The sequence below is a fragment of the Lytechinus variegatus genome, chromosome 3 (genome assembly GCF_018143015.1).
Source record: "Lytechinus variegatus isolate NC3 chromosome 3, Lvar_3.0, whole genome shotgun sequence".
Classification (NCBI taxonomy): Eukaryota; Metazoa; Echinodermata; class Echinoidea; order Temnopleuroida; family Toxopneustidae; genus Lytechinus; species Lytechinus variegatus.
In genome coordinates, this window is record NC_054742.1 from 27,780,399 (window position 1) to 27,800,728 (window position 20,330).

At 35.2% G+C, this 20,330-nt stretch overlaps 2 protein-coding genes across 5 annotated transcripts in view; both read left to right on the forward strand.

Annotated features, from left to right (window-relative positions):
* Positions 1-2,523, forward strand: part of LOC121410678 — a 41,647-nt gene extending 39,124 nt beyond the window's left edge. For all 4 annotated transcript variants that reach the window (XM_041602917.1, XM_041602919.1, XM_041602916.1 and 1 more), the window contains 3 exons: positions 63-166; positions 827-1,087; positions 1,361-2,523. In XM_041602917.1, coding sequence (XP_041458851.1) covers positions 63-166; positions 827-1,087; positions 1,361-1,504 — 509 coding nt within the window. In that variant the 3' untranslated portion in view covers positions 1,505-2,523. The remainder of the gene's footprint in view (positions 1-62; positions 167-826; positions 1,088-1,360) is intronic.
* A 13,707-nt stretch (positions 2,524-16,230) lies between these two features.
* Positions 16,231-20,330, forward strand: part of LOC121410679 — a 34,561-nt gene continuing 30,461 nt past the window's right edge. Inside the window, 1 exon segment of the mRNA XM_041602920.1 lies at positions 16,231-16,457. Coding sequence (XP_041458854.1) covers positions 16,361-16,457 — 97 coding nt within the window. The 5' untranslated portion in view covers positions 16,231-16,360.

Genomic DNA, 20,330 nt, shown 5'->3' on the forward strand with positions numbered 1-20,330 from the left:
AAAGTTGTATAGGTTTCAATATCTATAAAAAATGAACTGTGTTTTCTGTTTTTTTTTGATAGGCTATTACTGGGTTGATCCTAACCTTGGATGTCAGAAGGATGCTATCCGGGTATTCTGTGAGGCAGAAACCAAGGCTACCTGTGTACCTGCATTAACAGATACGGTAAGCACTAATTGCAACTTGTCAATTTGTCAAACAAACTATACCCTTTCCGTAAAGGACAAGTCCACCCAAACAGAAAGTTGATTTGAATAAAAAGAGAAAAATCCAACAAGCATATCATGAAAATTTCATCAAAATCGGATGTAAAATAAGAAAGTTGATATTGGTTCAGTCAAGTTGGTCCTTAATTTCAAATCTGTAAAAACATGAAATATTGTTTAATTCAAACAATAAAAAAAAACATAAGAAATAGCGAGCAAGGGACATCATCGACTGTCTCATCTGCATGTCATTGAGTTTGTGCATATTGCTTATTTTGTTCAATTTTGTTGAAATTTTCAGCTTTGTGCTAGTTTGATTTTTCTCTATTTATTCAAATCAACATTTTTTCTGGGGTGTACTTGACCTTTAACTGTGAAAATATAAAAATCTTTATATTTGTAGCACTGGGTTACTTACAACTGTTACATACTGATTGCAATTTCTTGAGGTTTTGTGCTTGGCAGTTGATTTGATTAATTGGAAATATGTGTTCCTATTAATTTCTTTGAGAAAAAAGAAACAAAATAGAAAAAAAGCCTCTTAAGGTATTTCTGACATATGACTTTATGAAGTTGATATACGAAACTTTTAAATATGATTAATTATTTGAACTTACAGATAACCACCTATTCATGGTATGTTGGTCCTGAAAAGCGAGCTTACTTCTCCAGCATGGACTCTGGACATAAATTCTCTTACGTTGAGGAAGCCACACAGCTCACCTTCCTTCGTCTCCTCTCTACCACTGCCCGCCAAAATGTTACTTACCACTGCCATAACGTCCAAGGCAACCCTACCTTCCGTACAAGCTCTGAGGTAGAACTTGCTTCTGCTGGTGACAGCAAATACACCTACACTGTACTTGAGGATGGCTGCTCAGTAAGTCCATTGCATTTGCTTTTATGTGATGAATTTAGAAGATAGAAATGTAATTGAGTTTTCAATTATAAGACTGAAAATTAAAAGCTAAGGTGGTATAAATTATGTTGATTATGACATTTATTTTTCAAAGAAAAAAATTACCATTTATAGGGTGGGGTTTGATTTTTATATCAGTAAAAAAAATGGATACTTGTACCTTATTCCATTCTCTTAATGTGGGACCACTATGATGATTTTCTCATGTCACTTTATTTCCTTTTCATCTTGCAGCAAGCAACACCAAATGGAAGGGCTGTCTACTCATATGAGACCAAGAAGACAACACGCCTACCAATTGTTGATTTTGCCCCTGGTGTAGTTGGCAATGAAGGACAGGAGTTTGGCCTAGAGATGGGACCTGTGTGCTTTTCATAAAAATCCTAGTTTTTAAACTTATTAAGTCGTAGCTAATTGACTTATGCCAGGAACGACTCCAACGCAGCTCTTCCCGAACGTCTCTCCTCTTCTCACTCTTTTATTGTGTCCTATTTGTGCCAGTATTACAATGATTCCCGTCGACATCTGGTCTAGTTTTGTGTGAATGTTTCCAGGTTGTCATTCGATCCCGTAGCTACCATCTTACTTTTTTCATATTTAATGAGGGATGAAAATGTTAAATATATTTTTGGACTGGAGAAATGACAAGCTGCTGCGGAGTCCGAGCTGGCCAAATTCTTTTATGGAAAATGTAATGAAACAAGTCTCTCCACGATATTCTTGTCCAGAGATTTGTTTTATTATTGTGCATTTGATACTTCATGGGAAAGTCATGTACTTTTGATGTCGGTATTCCAAAATAGGGTCTTAAAAAAGAAAACAAATCGATGTTGATTACCAGTGTGTTAATTTTCTTGTGTTTGGATGATTATAGAAGATTGATTGTTGTAAGTACAGATTAGTACACAACTAGCTAGACCTAATTATGTAGCTATAGTTGTGTCTAGTATCTATTTTCTCTTCTAATTTCTCAACCAGTTGTCAGCTGCCATAATTTGCCTTCAGTAGCATTTCCTAGATAGTTAGCTCTGTGTTTTATATTTTTATAAGCTTAGCAATTCATCAGTGATATGGGTGACACTAAAATTGTGTTACTACACCAATAAACCAATATGTATATTAGTGTTTTACTGCATGCCCTTTTCACATGGTGCTCTTAACTATAAATATTCTATATCAAAGTTTGTGAATAGTAGGGAAAGTTTTGGTGTAATCTTGTGATTCCTCAGGAATATTTTCAATCATGTCTTGCCAACACCTTTTTTTAATGGAACAAAAATTAAAAGTCCATGAACATATGACCGTGAAGGAGCCTTATATTTTTATAGAAATTGTAAGGTGAGAAGTTTTTATTGCAAATTAAAGAAAACACCACATGTGTGCTACGGGAAATTTTACTTTCTGTATGTCTTCTTTTTATTGTAAACATTTTGTCTTCTGAAAATTGTTACAGGCCAAGTCTTTCCTGACTACCAGTAGATTTGAACAATAGTGTAGCAGTCCTGAAAGAAACATCATATTTGAATGGAAATATGAAAGAAATAGCAATTCAAAATTTCATCTTATTTATAAAATTTAGATGTTTGGAAATAAGCGAGCTGATGCTGTTGACCACTTTCATTTGAATGAAATATTGACACTATTTAATTTGTAAGAAATGTTGCCTCTATCATTTGTCTGAATATTTTTTCGTATGAATCCCACAAAATGTTAAAAAAGATTTTGGTTTGATTCATGCAAATAATGATAGAACAGAGAGCTCAAATTGTCATTTGCAGACCACCTGTGTTTTGCATATGACCATTATATAAAACTTCCAAACATAACTTTTTATGTATCACACAATTTTCATGAAATTTTCAGTGCTGTTTTAGGGGGGCGTGGCCTGTATTTTTTCCTCCTATTCTCAAGATATGTGGTGGTGTGAGCTTGAAGTTTGTTTGGTTAGAATATCTGAATATTGTCTTGTGATGTACTTGTGTGTTGATTTTTTTTTTCCTACACAAATAACATTACAATTATTTGTATTTGGTATATTTTGAAAATAAAAAACATATGATAGAATGGAACTACCAATGGCAAACTAAATGACACTCTTCCTAGATAGCAGGTGTTTTTTTTTCATTTCATCCATTTAATGACAGCAGAGACTGTTATCTCTGACTGGTAGAGATTTCATCCATGAAGAGGTAGAAATATATATTTTATCAGGAAAATGCTACAAAATTTAATTCAAAAGGGAAGTAATTTCACATATTTTTGGATAAAGGAAAGTAAAGAAACAAGGAAAATATATTTTTGTAAGACATTAGTAAAAAATAAAATGAACGGGTTACAGGTCACATCCACCCAAAGAAAAGTTGAATAAAATATAGCAACACAAAAAGTCAAATTTAGAGTAAAAAAATTAATGGAATTTGGATGTTAAGAAAGTCATGACACTTCACAATAATTCAACACTTCACTGGTAGGCAAATGAAACCGATGTCATGCTCTATGGGAGTCACCCTTTATTATTCAAAATATATCAATATTCATTTTTCTTCCAATAAGTAGGAGGAACGTGGTTGGGTTCTTAAAGAAAACAAATAATTCACATAATTTTATTAAACAATGCCATAACTTTCTAATTTGATATCCACTTTTCATGGAATTTTCATTCTCTTGCTTCCCTCTCCCAAATTAAATAAAATTCATTTTGACTAGGCTTGACCTGAAAACATCAAAGAGGGTAACTGTGACAGGAAAATAGGCATTGGTGATGGGGATAATGATGATGGTGGTGGTGGTGATGATGATGAAGATGATGGTGGTTATGGTGATGTTGGTGTTGGTGTCGTTTAAGGTGGTGGTGGTGGTGGTGGTGGTGGTGATGATGATGTTAGTGGTGTGGTGTCGTTGGAGGTGGTGGTGATGATGATGGTGGTGTTGGTGTCATTGGAGGTGGTGGTGAAGATGATGTTGGTGGTGTTTGTGTTGTTGTTGGAGGTGGTGGTGATGATGATGAAGATGGTGGTGGTGGTGGTGATGATGGTGGTTATGGTGATGGTGTTGGTGTCATTGTTGAAGGTGGTGGTGGTGATGATGATGAAGATGGTGGTGGTTATGGTGGTGATAATGATGGTGATGTTGGTGTTGTTGCAGATGGTGATGATGATGGTGGTGGTGTTTGTGTCGTTGTTGGAGGTGGCGGTGATGATGATGATGAAGATGGTTGTGGTGGTGGTGGTGATGATGATGTTGGTGGTGTTGGTGTCATTAGAGGTGGTGGTGATGATGATGTTGGTGGTGGTTTATGTGTTGTTGTTGGAGGTGGTGGTGATGATGATGATGAAGATGATGGTGGTGGTGGTGGTGATGATGATGGTGGTGTGATGATGATGATAATGATGGTGGTTATGGTGATGGTAGTGGTGTTGTCGTTGTTGAAGGTGGTGGTGATGATGATAATGAAGATGGTGGTGGTGGTGGTGATGATGATGTTGGTGTCGTTGGAAGTGGTGGTGATGATGATGCTGGTGGTGGTGTTTGTGTCGTTGGAGGTGGTGGTAATGATGATGGTGGTGGTGGTGATGATGATGAAGATGATGGTGGTTATGGTGATGTTGGTGTTGGTGTCGTTTAAGGTGGTGGTGGTGGTGATGATGACGATGATGATTAGGACCCTCCTTTTTACAATAATCCTGCTCCAAGGCCCCCGTTTTTTGTCTCGCCCGCGGCACAACCCCACCACTTTTTTTGGTCGAGTGCCCCCGGGGCAAGATCAGCAAGAATGGATTGAGAGAAAATGGCGAAAATGGTCAAGTCATTTATTTTAATAAGATGAACTGTGGAAAATGGAAGGGGCTTTAATTGTAATAGTGTTAAGCCCCTTTACTATTAATTAAGTATTAAACAATGTCATAAAGTTATTCGTACTCACTTGTTGGAAAATATGAATAGATTTTCCATTTTAAAGGTCAAGTCCAACCCAGAAAAAAATGTTGATTTGAATAAATAAAGAAAAATTAAAGTAGCATAATGCTGAAAATTTCAACAAAATTGGATGTAAAATAATAAAGTTATGACATTTTTAGGTTTCCCTTATTTAAAAAAGAAAACAGTGAAATGCACAACTCAGTGACACGAAAATGAGACAGTCGATGATGTCCCTCGATCACTATTTCTTTTGTTCTTTATTGTTTGAATTATACAATATTTCCTTTTTTAAAGTTTTGACAATAAGGACGAATTTGACTGAACCATTATAGTATTAAACAATGCTAATTCCACATGTTCAGGAAGGAATTGATCGTTTTTTCACTTGACAATGAGGATAAAATTATAATATTTCATATCTCATATAATGAAATAGTGAGTGGATGACGTCATTAGTCTCCTCATTTGCATACTGACCATGATGTGAATATAGCTGTTTGTGAAATTAAGCGAAACTTTAAAATGTCATAACTTTCTTATTTTACATCCGATTTTGATGACATTTTTAGTGTTATTTTTGTTAGAGTCTGTTCTTTTTATTCCAATCAAATTTTGTTGGGGTTGACTTGTCCTTCAAGTATACAATTCTGAACAAGACTGTTAACTTTGAGGTGAAAATTACGTGGATTTTGACTGATTAATAGAGGCTTAAACTTAAAATAGTGATCTTGTGAGGTCTTAAAACACCCAATTCTTTTGAATGCGCAATTCTTGAGAATTTCTAATTAGTCGAACTTCAAAGCTTGATAGCCAAAAAACAAACAAACAAATCAACCACATATTACCCATGCAAATTTTTTTGTGCATTATATAGAATATGTAGATGCTAAAGTAACTATGCAAAATTTGGGGAAAATGACATGAATTTTATGTTAACTGTGAAACGTCATAAAATGGGAATGTTGAACAAATTTAATAATAATAATTCAGGATAATATATGTAAGAGACAGAAGAGACAATCCGAACTATAAAACATACTCCCTGTATTCTAATTGAACCATTGGTTATACTCATATGCTTATGTTGGGAGGCGTTATTTCGATATTTGATTTAATTTGATTTCTTGTTTCACATTTTACCAAAATACATACATCTTGTTCAAACTAAGAGCATAATGAAAATGATTACATTCACTGTTTAATAAAGTCATTGAATTGAGTACTGTGAAATACGAGGAACCTAATAAAAAGCATAGCTTGTAATCACAGCCCCCCCCCCCAATGATTAAAACTCCTAACGCAATGAAGAAAGATGAATAAAATTAAGAAATATAAATGCATTATATAGAGTTCTACATGATAGTCACTCTAGTAAAGAGATTATCTTCATACAAGTATACGATTGTACCAGATTTTTTTTTTCAGTCTCCGTTTAAAATACGATGAGGGCGGCTGAATCATATCGCTGTCTAAATTGTTCCAAAAAAAGGGCAAGTATAAGGAAATGTTTTGAGAGTAAGAACAGTAGGCCTACGTACTGGGGAAATTAGAAAATCGTGAACTTGTCGAGTCGGGTAAGAAAGGATTTCTTGATTTTGAAGAAACTAATTAATAAATCATTTGTATTCAGTTAGTACATAAAATACCAACAAAGTAAAAATATAAATTGGTTACTTTTGATAACTAGTTTGAATAAAATAGTGGATTAGTATGAGCGAAAAAGTCATAAGAAGCAATTGTCCTCATTGCTCTTTTTTTAATTTAAGTATTGATTAAAGTTTTGTCTTAGAGGCATTTCCCATTATTTAGATTTGGTAATAATAAAGTAAAATACAATACTTTCAAGATATATGATGCAGAAAATGTGGTTTAAGATTATTAATGACTCGGAGATTTCTTGATAGCAATTTGCATAGGTGGACAATGTGAACTTTCCGGGACAGTTTACAATCAACAAAGATACCAAGGAATTTAGTAGATTCAATTTGTTCTAAATTCATACAAAATCAAGACCTGGAAAAGTGTTAATGAGCTGCTGAAACTATATAATGTCACAGTGTCTTCTTAAAATTTAGCGATAATTTATTAGCTTGTGTCCAATCACACGCAGAGCATAATTCAAAAATAATATGGGGATTGTTGTGTGTAAAATTGCGATAGTATCACCTGCGAAAAGAAAAAAAATGATAAAAAAGAGGATGAGGTGAAAATAATTGATGTATAACATTAAGAGCAATTGACGTAAAAGGGAACCTTGAGGCACACCACAGACAGTGTGATGAATTTCATAATCAAAATTATTAATCACTACAAATTAAGTCCTGTTTATAAGGTAACTTCTGAAAAACTCCAAGGCCTTTTTACTAATCCCATAATGAGAAAGTTTGTATAAAAATATGTAATGGTTGATTGTGTCAAAGGATAGAGGGAGAGAGAGATGTGGAGGGCAAGATAATCTTAGGCGTTGTGATTATAACCGAATGAAAGAGGTAAAAGAGAGATGCAGGATCTAGACCAGGTAGACCTCTCTTTTTTCCAATCCTCTTTCTTTCGCCACCTTTCTTTTTCTCTTTTTCTTCTGCCCCCTTTTCTATATTATTTGAAAAAAATCATATATAGGGTTTCATTGTTTATGTTTTCTTTATCAAATTCTATATTTGGTAAGATTTTCGTGTCATTATGTGTTATGTCCATCAATTTGTTTATTGATTGATTGACTTATTCCTTACTCTTAAAAAAAATCTTAACAAAATGTTGAGCTTATTTTCTGAGATTACTATTCCCCTATTTCTCTTTATACCAGCTGCCCTACGTGTATCCCTTCGATTGCTTCATGCAGCCTCCCTCAGTTCAAATGAATTTCACGGGGAATTATTTTGATTTCGAATTTAGAAAATCGAAGACCAATCTCTGATACTTGAAGGTCACATGAGTGGTTGCCATAATTGGTTCATAAAGCAAACCACGGGATGTTGATTAAACCCAAGTATGTTAATTTATCCTCTGCCATTGTCTTCTTTTGTCATTTGGACACATATACAGCCTCATGATTTATTCCGTTGAATTTGAAGAGCAGGTGGATTGCCATCAGATCCCGGGGGGTAGATTAGAAAATTCGTCTGATCCATTAGATGCAGTATATATAAAAGTCGGATACTGAATGATTTTTAAAGTTTTTTTTTTATTTTAGTTTCTGTGGTTTCCATGCATTCAGAAGAAAGTTAAAAAAAATATGTTAGTCTCGAGAAATAGAGGGAGAGAGAGAGAGAAAGAGTGGGGAGAGGGTGGAGGGGGAGAAGGGGGGGGGGTCACTGAATGCAGCTTTAATTTCTGTGGTTTGGGCATACATTTATACCAAATGAGTTGACAAATGTTTGCACCCATTCCAAATCGGAAATTTACTGGAAAATATACCATCAACACGAAATTATTGTTTAATATTGCCTGAAAGAGTATATCATCACGAAGTATTTGATACTATTTTAAATCGTATCATATTTACCAGGGGTAGCGATCCTGGGGGGGGGGGGGAATTGTGCCCCTGTTTACGCAAAGAAATGCCCCCATACGAACGTGTACTGTGCCCTTTTTCACCTAACGAGGACCCGTTTTAGATGTTACCAAGGGTTTTCAAATGCCCTATCTCTTATCAGTGCCCCCCACTATTGAAGCCCTGAAACTATGCCCCTTTTAACGAAACGTATTCTGTGCCCCTTTCACCCGAAAAGGACCCGTTTTATCTGTAAACAAGTACCCCTTAATTGCCTTCTTGTAAGTGCACTTTTTTTCGAATCAGTTCCCTTTTTTACCTGAAGAAAAGTGCCCTTCACGAACATGTTCTGTACCCCTTTCACCGAGAAGGACCCGTTTTATGTGTTAACAAGTGCCCCTTTGAAACAAAAAAAAAACAACAACAATATTCTCATTTTTAGCTGTTACTACTTATGAAAGAATAATCCAAAGTGCCTTCAGGTTCATGAGTCATGTGAGTGGGTTAGATTAGCAGTGTCGTATAGATGGGAGGGGGGCTCTTGCCCCCCAAAAAATTTTCACAAAAAAAAGAAATGGAAAGAATGGAAAAGGAGAAGGGTGAAATATTATATATTTTTTCTGAATATTACGTCAAAATCTATATCACAAATTGGATTTTCATTTTAAAAATAATGAAATTTTTGCTCGCTCACTCTTAGCTTCTTTTCAATTTTATGTGATGCAACATATCTAGCTCCCTCAACAGATTTGGCTCATTAGTCATTACACTACTGTAGATAAGTCTTTTTTTTAAATAGTTCCCCCCACTTTCGACTTTCCTCCACCGCCCCTGAATTTACTCTTGGATAATCGAGATAGCGATCCTTTGATGTGATATGAAATCTAATTTTGGCTAATCCAGTTGCCGATGAAATCATAATCCTATATGAGATATTACAGTCATCGTCGTACTGCAAACCCCCATTTCAAATAAATTAACTTGGGAGTTGATGATAAAAAGTGTTTGTTAAAGAATTCTCTTGTCAATTACTGAAAAGGTGTTTTTTTAAGCGGAACTCTTCATCTATAGTATCAAGTCATTTGTTAGAAAAAAGTCTTGAGAAACATGTATTCATGTTTTATTTTTTTCATTAAGTTCATGTTATGCGAGTGATCCACTCGGTATTTTAACGCACAAATAGAATAAGCATTTTTCGTCAAACTTTTCGTCTTCTGAATGACGCTGAGCGTCTTCAAAAGCCGATCTTACGTACGGAACGGATCCAGCGCAGGTCAGGATACGTGATACGTGCACTGCATGCTGCAGTGCATGCAATCGATTACAGTTGAAAAGTGTGTCTCCAGCCGTAAGTTGCGTACAGTAATTAACGAAAATAAACATTTTCTATATTGTACTTGAAGCTGTTTGTAATGATATTTAGGCCCATTATTATTGTTTAATTTCTCCCTCGATATTTACGTAGTGCGAGAGTTATTTAGCCTTTTGAAAGTGTTTAACAAGGAATGAGTATGACTATGAGTATGACTTTCCCCTCGGGCATCGCACCCCCTCTCCGCAACCAGCCGGTGGATCTCAGCGGGCGAGATCGGCGTAAACGTATGGCAGTGTATCCGATTGCTGGACACCTTTATTTTAGTGATTTAAAAATGACACAGGAAAAGCAATCAAGAAAAATTCGCATTTGCTATTCCAAATATGAAAGTTATAAATAGGGTAATTATTTTATATTTACCAACCGTTTTCTTTGCACTGCACTTGCCCCCGGGGGGGGGGGGGGGGGGCACTCAGTATATGCATAGTGGGTATGTGCCGCGGAGGGGACCCCCATTTTTACACTCAAATTTTTTTGTCTTATTGAGAAAAAGAACAGAGAAAGCCGCTCCAAGACATAGCATTTTCTTCTTATCGTGAAAAGCGAAGAAAGAAATCCGCTCCAAAGCTTCACATATTTTCCGTTACGCCTTTCCGGTCGCATTGATCTGCTACAATGAGCCGCAATTTTGGTGAAAAGCGGCCGCTGAGCGATGTTCGACCATTGCCTATGTGCTAGCGCACCCGGCGCTCGTGCCGCCGGGCTAGCTGTATGCGCGTATGCCCGTTCCATGGGGATGCATATGCGCACTTACATGCAGGCGACTTGTTCCAAGGACCCCCTTTTTTACAAACATTTGTAGTTCCGAAGCCCGTTCCGAGGACCCTCCTTTTTACAATTAGCCCGCTCCGAGGCCCCCGTTTTTTGTCTCGCCCGCGGCACACCCCCACCACTTTTTTGGTCGAGTGCCCCCCCCCGGGACTTGCCCCATACCCTCTGCGAAAAGCAATCATTTTCGTTTGTGACAAATTACGGTACATCATGATTTTGGACATGTGCCGGACAGGTGAAGATATTCTTGATTATAATTAATTCGGATAATCAGGCCAATATTTCTGTCAAAATATTTCTTAATGCAAAACTATATGTTGTATGATATTTTAAGCATTTTTTCTGTCAATTTTAGATAAGGTAAAGAGTAGATTTTTTTACCTTGTTTTTACAATCTTGTTCTAACTTCTATTTATTTCTTACGGTACAAAATTGTTTTTGTACTCAGTAACATGCACATCTGGGGAGCGTTTCATGAAAGGACTTGTCAGACGTTTTATCCGACAGTTACTATAGTAACAGTGCTTCTCAACCTATCAGAATCCAGGAAAGTTGTCAGATCTGACAACTTGTCGGACAAAAATAATGATGAAACGCCCCCCTGGAATCATGGTAGTGTCCGGTAATACAGTACATGACTATATCTATACTAATATATGACGGGTATGGGGTGTCTGGGCACGTTACAATTTTGAAGCCTTCTTTTTGGCTTTAGATTTAGATCTATGTAATCTTCTTCAGTTTTGTTCTGTATAATATTGAATAGGCCTAACGGTTCATACTAAAAATTGATGGAACTTTAATCCACTAACAACCGTAAGTCACTTTTCAACCAAACTTGGGTGTTAGATGGACTTGGGGGACCTGCATGTTAGGCTGCAGTCGGAGGTCACATGGTAAGGTCAACATGAAAGTTTACATGCAAGACTCTTATGACACCTAACTCCGCAACCGTAAGTCACTTTTCAACCAAACTTGGGTGGTACATGGACTTGGGGACCTGCATGTTATGCTGCAGTCGGAGGTCACATGGTAAGATCAAAGGTAATTTTCAGGTCAACATTAAAGTTTACCTGCAAGGCTTTTATGAAAAGTGTTATTCCATCTCAGTAATTTCACAATGAGGTTTCGATACAATTCTGTTGCGTGCCCTCGCAAATCACAATATTTCTGGTTATTTTCATAGGTGGGCAGACACAAAATCGCTTTTGCCTTTCGTTGATTTTCTTACTTTTCCCACAGACAGACACGCTCGGTAATACGATACCATTTTTAAGTTACCAAAATATTTCACATGTGCAGAGGGGTATGATCGAAGGTGATATTGTAAAAAAAGAAAATTGATCCCTGCAAAAATTGTGTTTATTTTTTCTAGGTATTTAGTTAAAATTATTGTTTAAACTATGATAATGACATTATTTGGGGCTAACCTCGATTAGCATCATCTTAGCATCATTGGGAGCCTGCCTTATCGAGGAGGCTCCAAACATTAGAGAGTAAGAATCATTAGAGTGAATGATTAATGTTAATGTGATTGTGAATGCTTTTTACACTTTAGTGTGCCTCCTGGCTAGCCTGCCCCATAAGTGTATGAAAAGGGCCCCCATGTCTGTGCACATTTCTGTGCATTTTCCCACCATTTTGAATAAAATTTTCTAATGATTTTATAAAAACATGTGTAGTTCATCACTTTGCCTGTTGACCTTTTCTTCTTAAAAGTGGACTGTAGTACAGTTTTCACTAAGCTTTCGCAATATTGTAGGCTGAGACTATTAGCTTCCAGACGTGTTCAAGTGTCATTATTTCACTTGCAAAATTGGATTTGATATTCTCATTTTCTGTTTATATTCAATCTGGGGAACTTAATTGCCTTACAGAGGGTAATCAGTCGGATAGCATCACGTGACCAAATATATTCTAACTATGATGTTGAAACAAATTGCCCATGAAGAAAATTTACTATGTCGTGAAATCAATGATGGAATACATAGGCCTACTATTCCATCATTGATGTCTTAGATCTTGCAATCTCTCGGACGCGCCTGAAAGTGGGGTATCTCTACCGGGCAATTTGATAATTTAATGGTGCAACATATAGAATGCATTAAGTGCGCACCTGTAAATACAGAACACTCATTAATTATGCAGCCTGTAAAATGAATGATGACTCTAAAAATTGTTTTTGCTTATCAGGGTTAGGGTCTAAGTGTCCATCATTTTGGAATGATAACTTTTTTTTTTTTGGGGGGGGACTTCTTGTCAAACTTTTCAGGCAGAATTGAACCTAGTTAAACTCTGACTCTTGATCATTTTATTTTAATCATTTTACTTTTTTGATTACGTTCATCATCATTACAATCAGTCATGGTTAAACATCATCATTGTATCATTCTCATAATAATCATTATGAATAATTGGTTGCATACATTATTACATGAAATATTCCATAAAAAAACCATGACAGACTACCAAAGTTTGTTTTTATGATGATTTAAACTTCTAGTTTGTACTTATTTCCCTATTTCACAATATTGATATTGCATTCTGGCCCCTGTCACAGGCCAATATATGATGTAGGCCTACTGTCTTAGTTTATAATTGCACTATACTTGTACATGTATATATTCATGGTTTAATAAAAGAATCAATAAAAAAAAATTAATTTGATATTACAAGGAACCAGAAATTGTGCAAGTCATCTTCACTATAAAAACTATTTGCTACTTTTCTTTAGGTGGCAGGTGTGATTCTGTCTTTTGTTTTATATATTCTCCAAGGGATTCAAAGAGTCAAAGTATTTGGTGTTCATGTAGGCCTATATTTGACCTAACATGACATGAGATGGTATGATGTGACATTGTGCGTTGTTATTACATGTATTATTCCAATCAACCTCAACTTTGCAGGTTTTTTTCTTATTTATCTATGTCTGGATCAGTCAAGTGATACTTCCCATTTTTATGCGACATAAACTTGTCTTCATTGTTGTCAATCTGAACTTGAAAAATTGATGCAAAACACATGGATGCTTGGTTGCAACTCCATTTCAACAGGGCATTTTCTGAAGATTTGGCAGTTTGCTAATAATGCAAGTTGAATGCTTGGATTTCATTTGGATTAGTTATGTGGAGCAAGGCCCTCATGTTTGTACTACCATTTTGAACTTTCATATTATAAGTAGGGTTTCAATACATCTGTTGTAGGTATCAAGGTACATGATGATGCAAGCAATAATGAGATTTTTTTTGGTGGGTTCAACCCAGTTTGAAAAGGATGTGGAAACAGGGTGCATTATGTAACAGTGGCTATGCTATCAAACAGTAGGATCAATATGGTTTAAATTATACTTTTGTCCACTTGTACACTGTCTGAAATTATGAAAGAAGAAAAATATTACAAAGGTAGTGTTTGTGATGTAAATATTAAAACATGATTAGTTAAAAGTTCTTTCTTTTCCATTAGCTAGCAATACAAAGGTAAAATTTCAATCTTGGTTTGCATTCACTGTTAAAAATCAACAAGAGATCTTCATTCACTCTTCATTAATTTTTACCATTTGCTATGTACATGTAGGAATGCTGCTCGCATATAACATATGGGGCTGCTGCTCGTTTATGACATCACAAATCAAATAAATTCTAATAAATTTTCAATTTTTTTGATGGATTTTTCTCAAACCTTTGGCAATATCTGTTACTATTTTTTAGTTATTTTGACAATTAACTTTTTGTCATGGAGAACTTCCCCCTTAACACAATTGCTTTGATTCAGAAATAGACCGCAGTTCACTGGAAATCATCAATGAAATCTCACATGATTTTGGACAATCTAGTTTATTTGACAGAAAATTTAATCTGCTACATATCAATATTTTATTTCCTGTTGACACTTGATATAAGCTTGAATATCAAGCTTTTCTGTTCCTTGTATTTTAAAAAGTTCTTTCTTTTTTTCCTTTTATTTTAAAATTTAATATATGAGTGTTCATTTTAAAAGTTACTGGTTCCAAAATGATTCTGTTGTTACTTCTTCATCTATGTTTAAAATAATATGCCTTTTTACCAAACAATTTTTGTGGGCATGAAGTTTAATCCTTTCTCCAGGATATTACAACCATCATAATATCCTTTCCATTTTATGTAACCTCCTTTTATTGCAGATTATGGAAAAGTTTGTCAATGTCATCAATTTGAATTATCTACATTATGTTCCGATCTTATGCATATGTGACAGTTTTTGCACAGACTGCAACTATTTATGCGCACCTTGGCTTTTTACCATAATGATATTCAAGGTTTATGTTGGAAGGGGGAGTGACCATTTGTGACAGACTGGTCCTATCTGACCTGTTCACAACACTTCTTCCATATGAATTTGTTGTGAGTTTTTCCCCCCAACAGCTGTTGAAGTGGGGTTAAATATTGCAGTTTTTTGCCACAGATGTTTATGTCAAAACTGTTCCCAGTAGAGATAGCAAAATTCTGCTGTGCTATGTCTTTTCCTGTTGCTTATCTTGATACCATTTGATAGAATATCCGACCTAAAGATTGACGAATCCGTAAATTTGCTTACCTGGCAAAGATCTTATTCTCCAGCCAATCAGATCATAACGATTAGATGTGTGGTTTCATAAGAATTAATATATGCATGAGCTTGGTCATTCTCCAAAGGCACCCATTTAGAATTGCCATGCAAAGCTACTTTTTAATTGTTCCTTGAATTTGAAGAAAAACTCCAACAAGGATCTTTCCAGTTTTCAAAATGATGATAGAGAAAAATGAATATGAACACAAGTTGTGATTGATATTTTGTTTCTTTTTCATAATGTCAGAGAATTGATATTATGAATTGATATTATCAAATTTTCCTTTCATCACATGTAAGCCTTTACACATGAATAAGTAATTTTATGCTAAGTGAACGTTTTTGTAGTTGAGTGGTGTCCATTTCCTATTCATACATTATTTGTCACCAATTGTTATTTTCAGGGAAGTAGAATTTCCTGATTGGAGAGTGTGAATCTAATATGTCAGACAATTCCAAACTGTTAATTTATACAGTGAGATATTAATGTTTGTTTTTAGGTACTTATTTTTGTAACATACACATTAATATTTTTCAGTTGGAGAGTAATTTTGATAGTGTATTTTCTTCTTCTGAATACATGTTTGATAGTAAATTCCCTGCGTGTGTCAAAATACTTATCATTTTAGGTAATTTTGTTGTACTTACAGACCTAAGAGGTGGTAGATAGAAGGAAATTGGATGGGTGTAGAGAGTTCAAGACCCTGGTCTCTCTTCCCCTGTACTTTGAGGGGCTGGGAGACAAATCATAGCAGCAAAGGTTAATACAGTTAGCGGCAGGTTACCTTCACTGCTAGGAGAGCAGAGCCTGACTGGTAGTGGTAGGAAGTCTGCCCTACTCACAGTGCACATGCTGCTGTAAGCTTCCCATGCAGAGCCGGGTTGGGGCGGTCCCTGCTGAGGGAAGGCATCCTATTGGCTGGCAGGATGACCGCTGGTGTCATCCATCCCATAATAGTGGGATAAAACCCTCCCAGTAATAACAGTGAAGAGCCAGGAGCAAGCTGGCAGAGAGAAAAGTTTTATCAGCAGCACTCTTCAAACAAACTGTAGTCCTGATTGCTCGCTCACTGGTCCGCCACAAAGATTGTACACCATGTATAGCTTTGTGGACCAGATTCGCCAGCATAGGCAGACACTGCTATTCATTTTTGCGGCAATAACAGCTTTTGCTGTAGTATGTCAGGGACAAGGTAGGACACTGCTTTTCCTAAATTTATTTTTGATATAACCACCTATATATGATAAATACCTCATATTAAAATACATACATGTATTATTATATTAGATTACCTTGGCAGTTCTCATGCATGATTATATTGTTGGATAGGTTTAGGGATTTATCTTAGTTTAATGTGCACTAAGATGATGTGCTGAAGCTTGCTTGTGTGTCCATGCTCTCTCATATCTAAGAAATTTAAATATAACCTTTTGCTGTAATGCTTTATTAAGTAACAATTTTCAGTTATACTAATAAAGAAATTGGTACTAGTACTGTAGTGTAGAATCACTGTTACCATGGTTACTAAGATTGTTTGTTGAAGGATTGTATTGTATAACTGTAAGCTTTTACTTAGACATTCATTGATAAGCCTACATTACTGGTATTGTGGTGCAAATGTCAACAGACAGAAATTTTCTACATAATTTTTAGGGAGTAGAAAATGAAATGTATTTGCATATTATATTTTGGAATGATGGCCTGCAAAGTAAGCCTCTTTAACACAATCCATGTAACAATGTATTTCACCTGTCCAGTGTTGTCAAAGTTTTTGGATGATTCTGTGTAAAATAATGCTTTAAACTCATAGATGAATGTTTTATGTAGCAAGTCAATTCATTTTGAATACATTTAAATAAGTTAACATTGCGAATGGTCCTATTAATGTAGCCTTACATTTTTGGACATTTTGATTTTAAGATTTGTTAATTAATATTCCTATTCACTTATGTTGGATCTGGATAGTTCGGTAGCTACATATATATGCCATATATATTCACACCGTATAAACAAAAGCACTAAAATATTAGCAATACTGAGCTGATGTAGGTTGGTTAAAATAAAAAAGTTCTTGGTACATGATCCTTTTGCCATCAGGGGTCATACACAACAGGTGTCGCATATTTCAAGTTCTTACTTTTTACATGTTATGAAAGTCTCCAACTGTTACAAATAAGAATAAAACCAACCCACCTGCAACTCTCATTTTCTCCTAGATGCCTCAGTCTTTCTGTTAATTATCTGTTTCACTTTCACGTTTCTTGAATTAGAGATCTAAAGTGCATTATCATTTGGATGATATTTGTTTTGAATTGTTCTCTTATTAAATTTGAGACTAAGTATTTGAAATTGGAAAGTAGAATATCCTTCATAAGTCTAATATTATTTGTAACAAGGAGGAACAGGGTTCTTTCAATTTATATATGACAATTTTTCCCTTTATATTTGCCGGACCTGGGCATCTTCACCATGCTGGATTTAACAATTGATTTTGAAAGACCATATAGTTATGAAACACGGAATAATTGCAAGATAATGTATTTACCATCAATTAAGTTATTCATCTATAGGCCTACCCATTTTAAAAATGTGCATTACTGAAACTTCCAAAGTGAAGGTACAATGCAATTACATGTATACAGTTAGGAAATGACTTTCTCAGCATGTGGGGGATTATCATGTCTGAATAATTAAAGGGAAAAAAAGTTTGACCACTATTGTAATTGTGGACCATTCCTGCACGATGAAGAACATGTTTAGTTGAGTAATGTCTGTATCCCAGCAGTCGAAGGTTATGTTGGTGAACTCCAGAGTTGTCAACTCAGCAGTTAGTCTGAGGGGTTGGCGGCCACTGGCCCAGCTAAGCCCCACCTCCCTGCACCAACGCTGAGTAATGCCATAGGATAAGGATCAAATCCGCTCTGCTTTGCCAATATGACAGTATGTACCGCAACCAGACAGTGGAAGAGGTGCAAACGTGGCAATTCTCTTTGTAGCCCTGCATTGTCTCTACCTACCGTCCTTGTACTGCCTGTACCTTTCCATGACCCATGAGGGTGGTAGTAATTACTGGAAGAGACTCCTCATCTCCACTTCTGTCCATCATCAGTACTTAGGCCATCAACAGTTCTTAGGAGTTTGTGAATGAAGAGCAATTTCCCCAACTGAAGTTCCCATCAACCTGCTTCCTTTACATTAGCCCATCAATTTCTTGAATGCACAGATCGCCAATGCAATGTGCTCAATTTACACTCTCACTCAGTGCTAATTTCTTATTTTTTTTTTATTGTTGCTATTAGTATTAATGTGTAAGCCATGATTATTTAAAAAAATGCATTAAAACTGAAAGAATAGAAGATAGAATTGATGAATTGATTTGAATGTTTTTAATCTGAAATCTTTAATAAAAGTGCCAAAATTTGAAATTTTCTTGTTGCTTGATACAATATATTTCTTAGATTTTTTGTTGCGTATTTCATGTAGGCCTACACTGTTCGTACAAATTATAATTTTCATATTTAATCAACCAAAAAGTGATCAGCTATAATACTTAAGCAATAGGATTGACAACTGCATTAGTATAGGTACAATGTGAAAGCATGGGTGTTTGAAAAAGAAACAAAACAAAAATAAAGGAAGGAGAGTAGGGTCTAACCGGACTATCCCATGCACAAATCTTTGTGTCATAAAAGAAACTATCTAATGACTTGTTTCTGAATACTAAAAACTTTCATCAACCATCACTTCTGTCCTCGTATTTACTTTCTTCAATGCATTTTGTGAATTGGACATAAATACTTTATTATGAGCCCTCTGTTTTGATAGAGAACTAATTTCCATCTTTATTTATTTATTCTGTTATCCATTTCATTTATTTTTTTTACTGATATTGTTATTGATATTGTTGTCATTTTGTTTTTTTCTTTAAGTCTATGTTATATTTTTTCGGGGGAAGGGGGAGGCGAGGTTGCTGTGCAGACTTGAATTTGTAAGCCATGTATCAGCACTTATCTTAGCTGAATTTTGGTTGGAATTCAGGTTGGATTTCAGGTTAGATGTTACTTTTTTATTGATACATTCTTGTATCTAGGATGCACTTCAATTAAATTAGACTAATTAGACTTAGTTACTTGGGTGGGAGCACTCTTCTATATTGGTGTAGGTGCAAATACATGTGACAAAATAATCACATTAAAAAGGATAATTTGCTTCTGATGATGTGATATGTACATTATTTCTTTTAATTAGTGATAAAAAATAAAGTTGATAAAACAAAAGTTTTAATTTTAAGCCAAATATGTTAAAAGCAAAAACTAAAGGGATGTTTATGGAGTCTATTGATTTGTGCGTAATGTAAACTTTCTCAAACTGGTCTGGTTTTGTTGGGCCTATAATTCTTTGAAAATCGATATTGAAAAACAAATACACCGAAATATTATTTTGGCCTGTGAGTAATAGTCTACATATTTTTTTAAGAGGAGATTTTGAAAAGAAAGTACTTATGTATAGTAATATGATAATAGGCCTATATAGTTGAGTGCCCCCCCCCCTATTTGGGAAAATATTAATTGAATGTAGAGTTTAACTGGTAAACATGTCTAACTGGTAGGACTCTTCATGATGACTGCAGTCTTCAAACATTATTAAGCACTAACCAATCTTGGTGTAATGATCCATACATCATGAATTTCTTTCTGGAATTCTTTCTTGAAATGACTCTGTAGATTTGCATGAGCATGCATGCTGATTAGTCAGGCATACAAGTAAGCTTCAAATCAACCAAACATGATCAGCAGAAAGATTTGGCTATTTTGCTGATTATGTAATGAAAGAAAAAAAATATGCCTCTTGCATAATAGCCTAAAAAGAACATGATTACATCCTGCTGCAAATTGATCAAGCATGATGTATTTGTGAGATAAGTACAAACTTGTGACTCTTATGGTTGATTTGTAAGGTCATTTTCATGCATGGGGACTGTTCAAGTTTTTCTTATAAATCCATTTCTTAATTTTTCATTTGATAAATGGTTCATTTGCATTATTTGACATAAATTGAATTGACT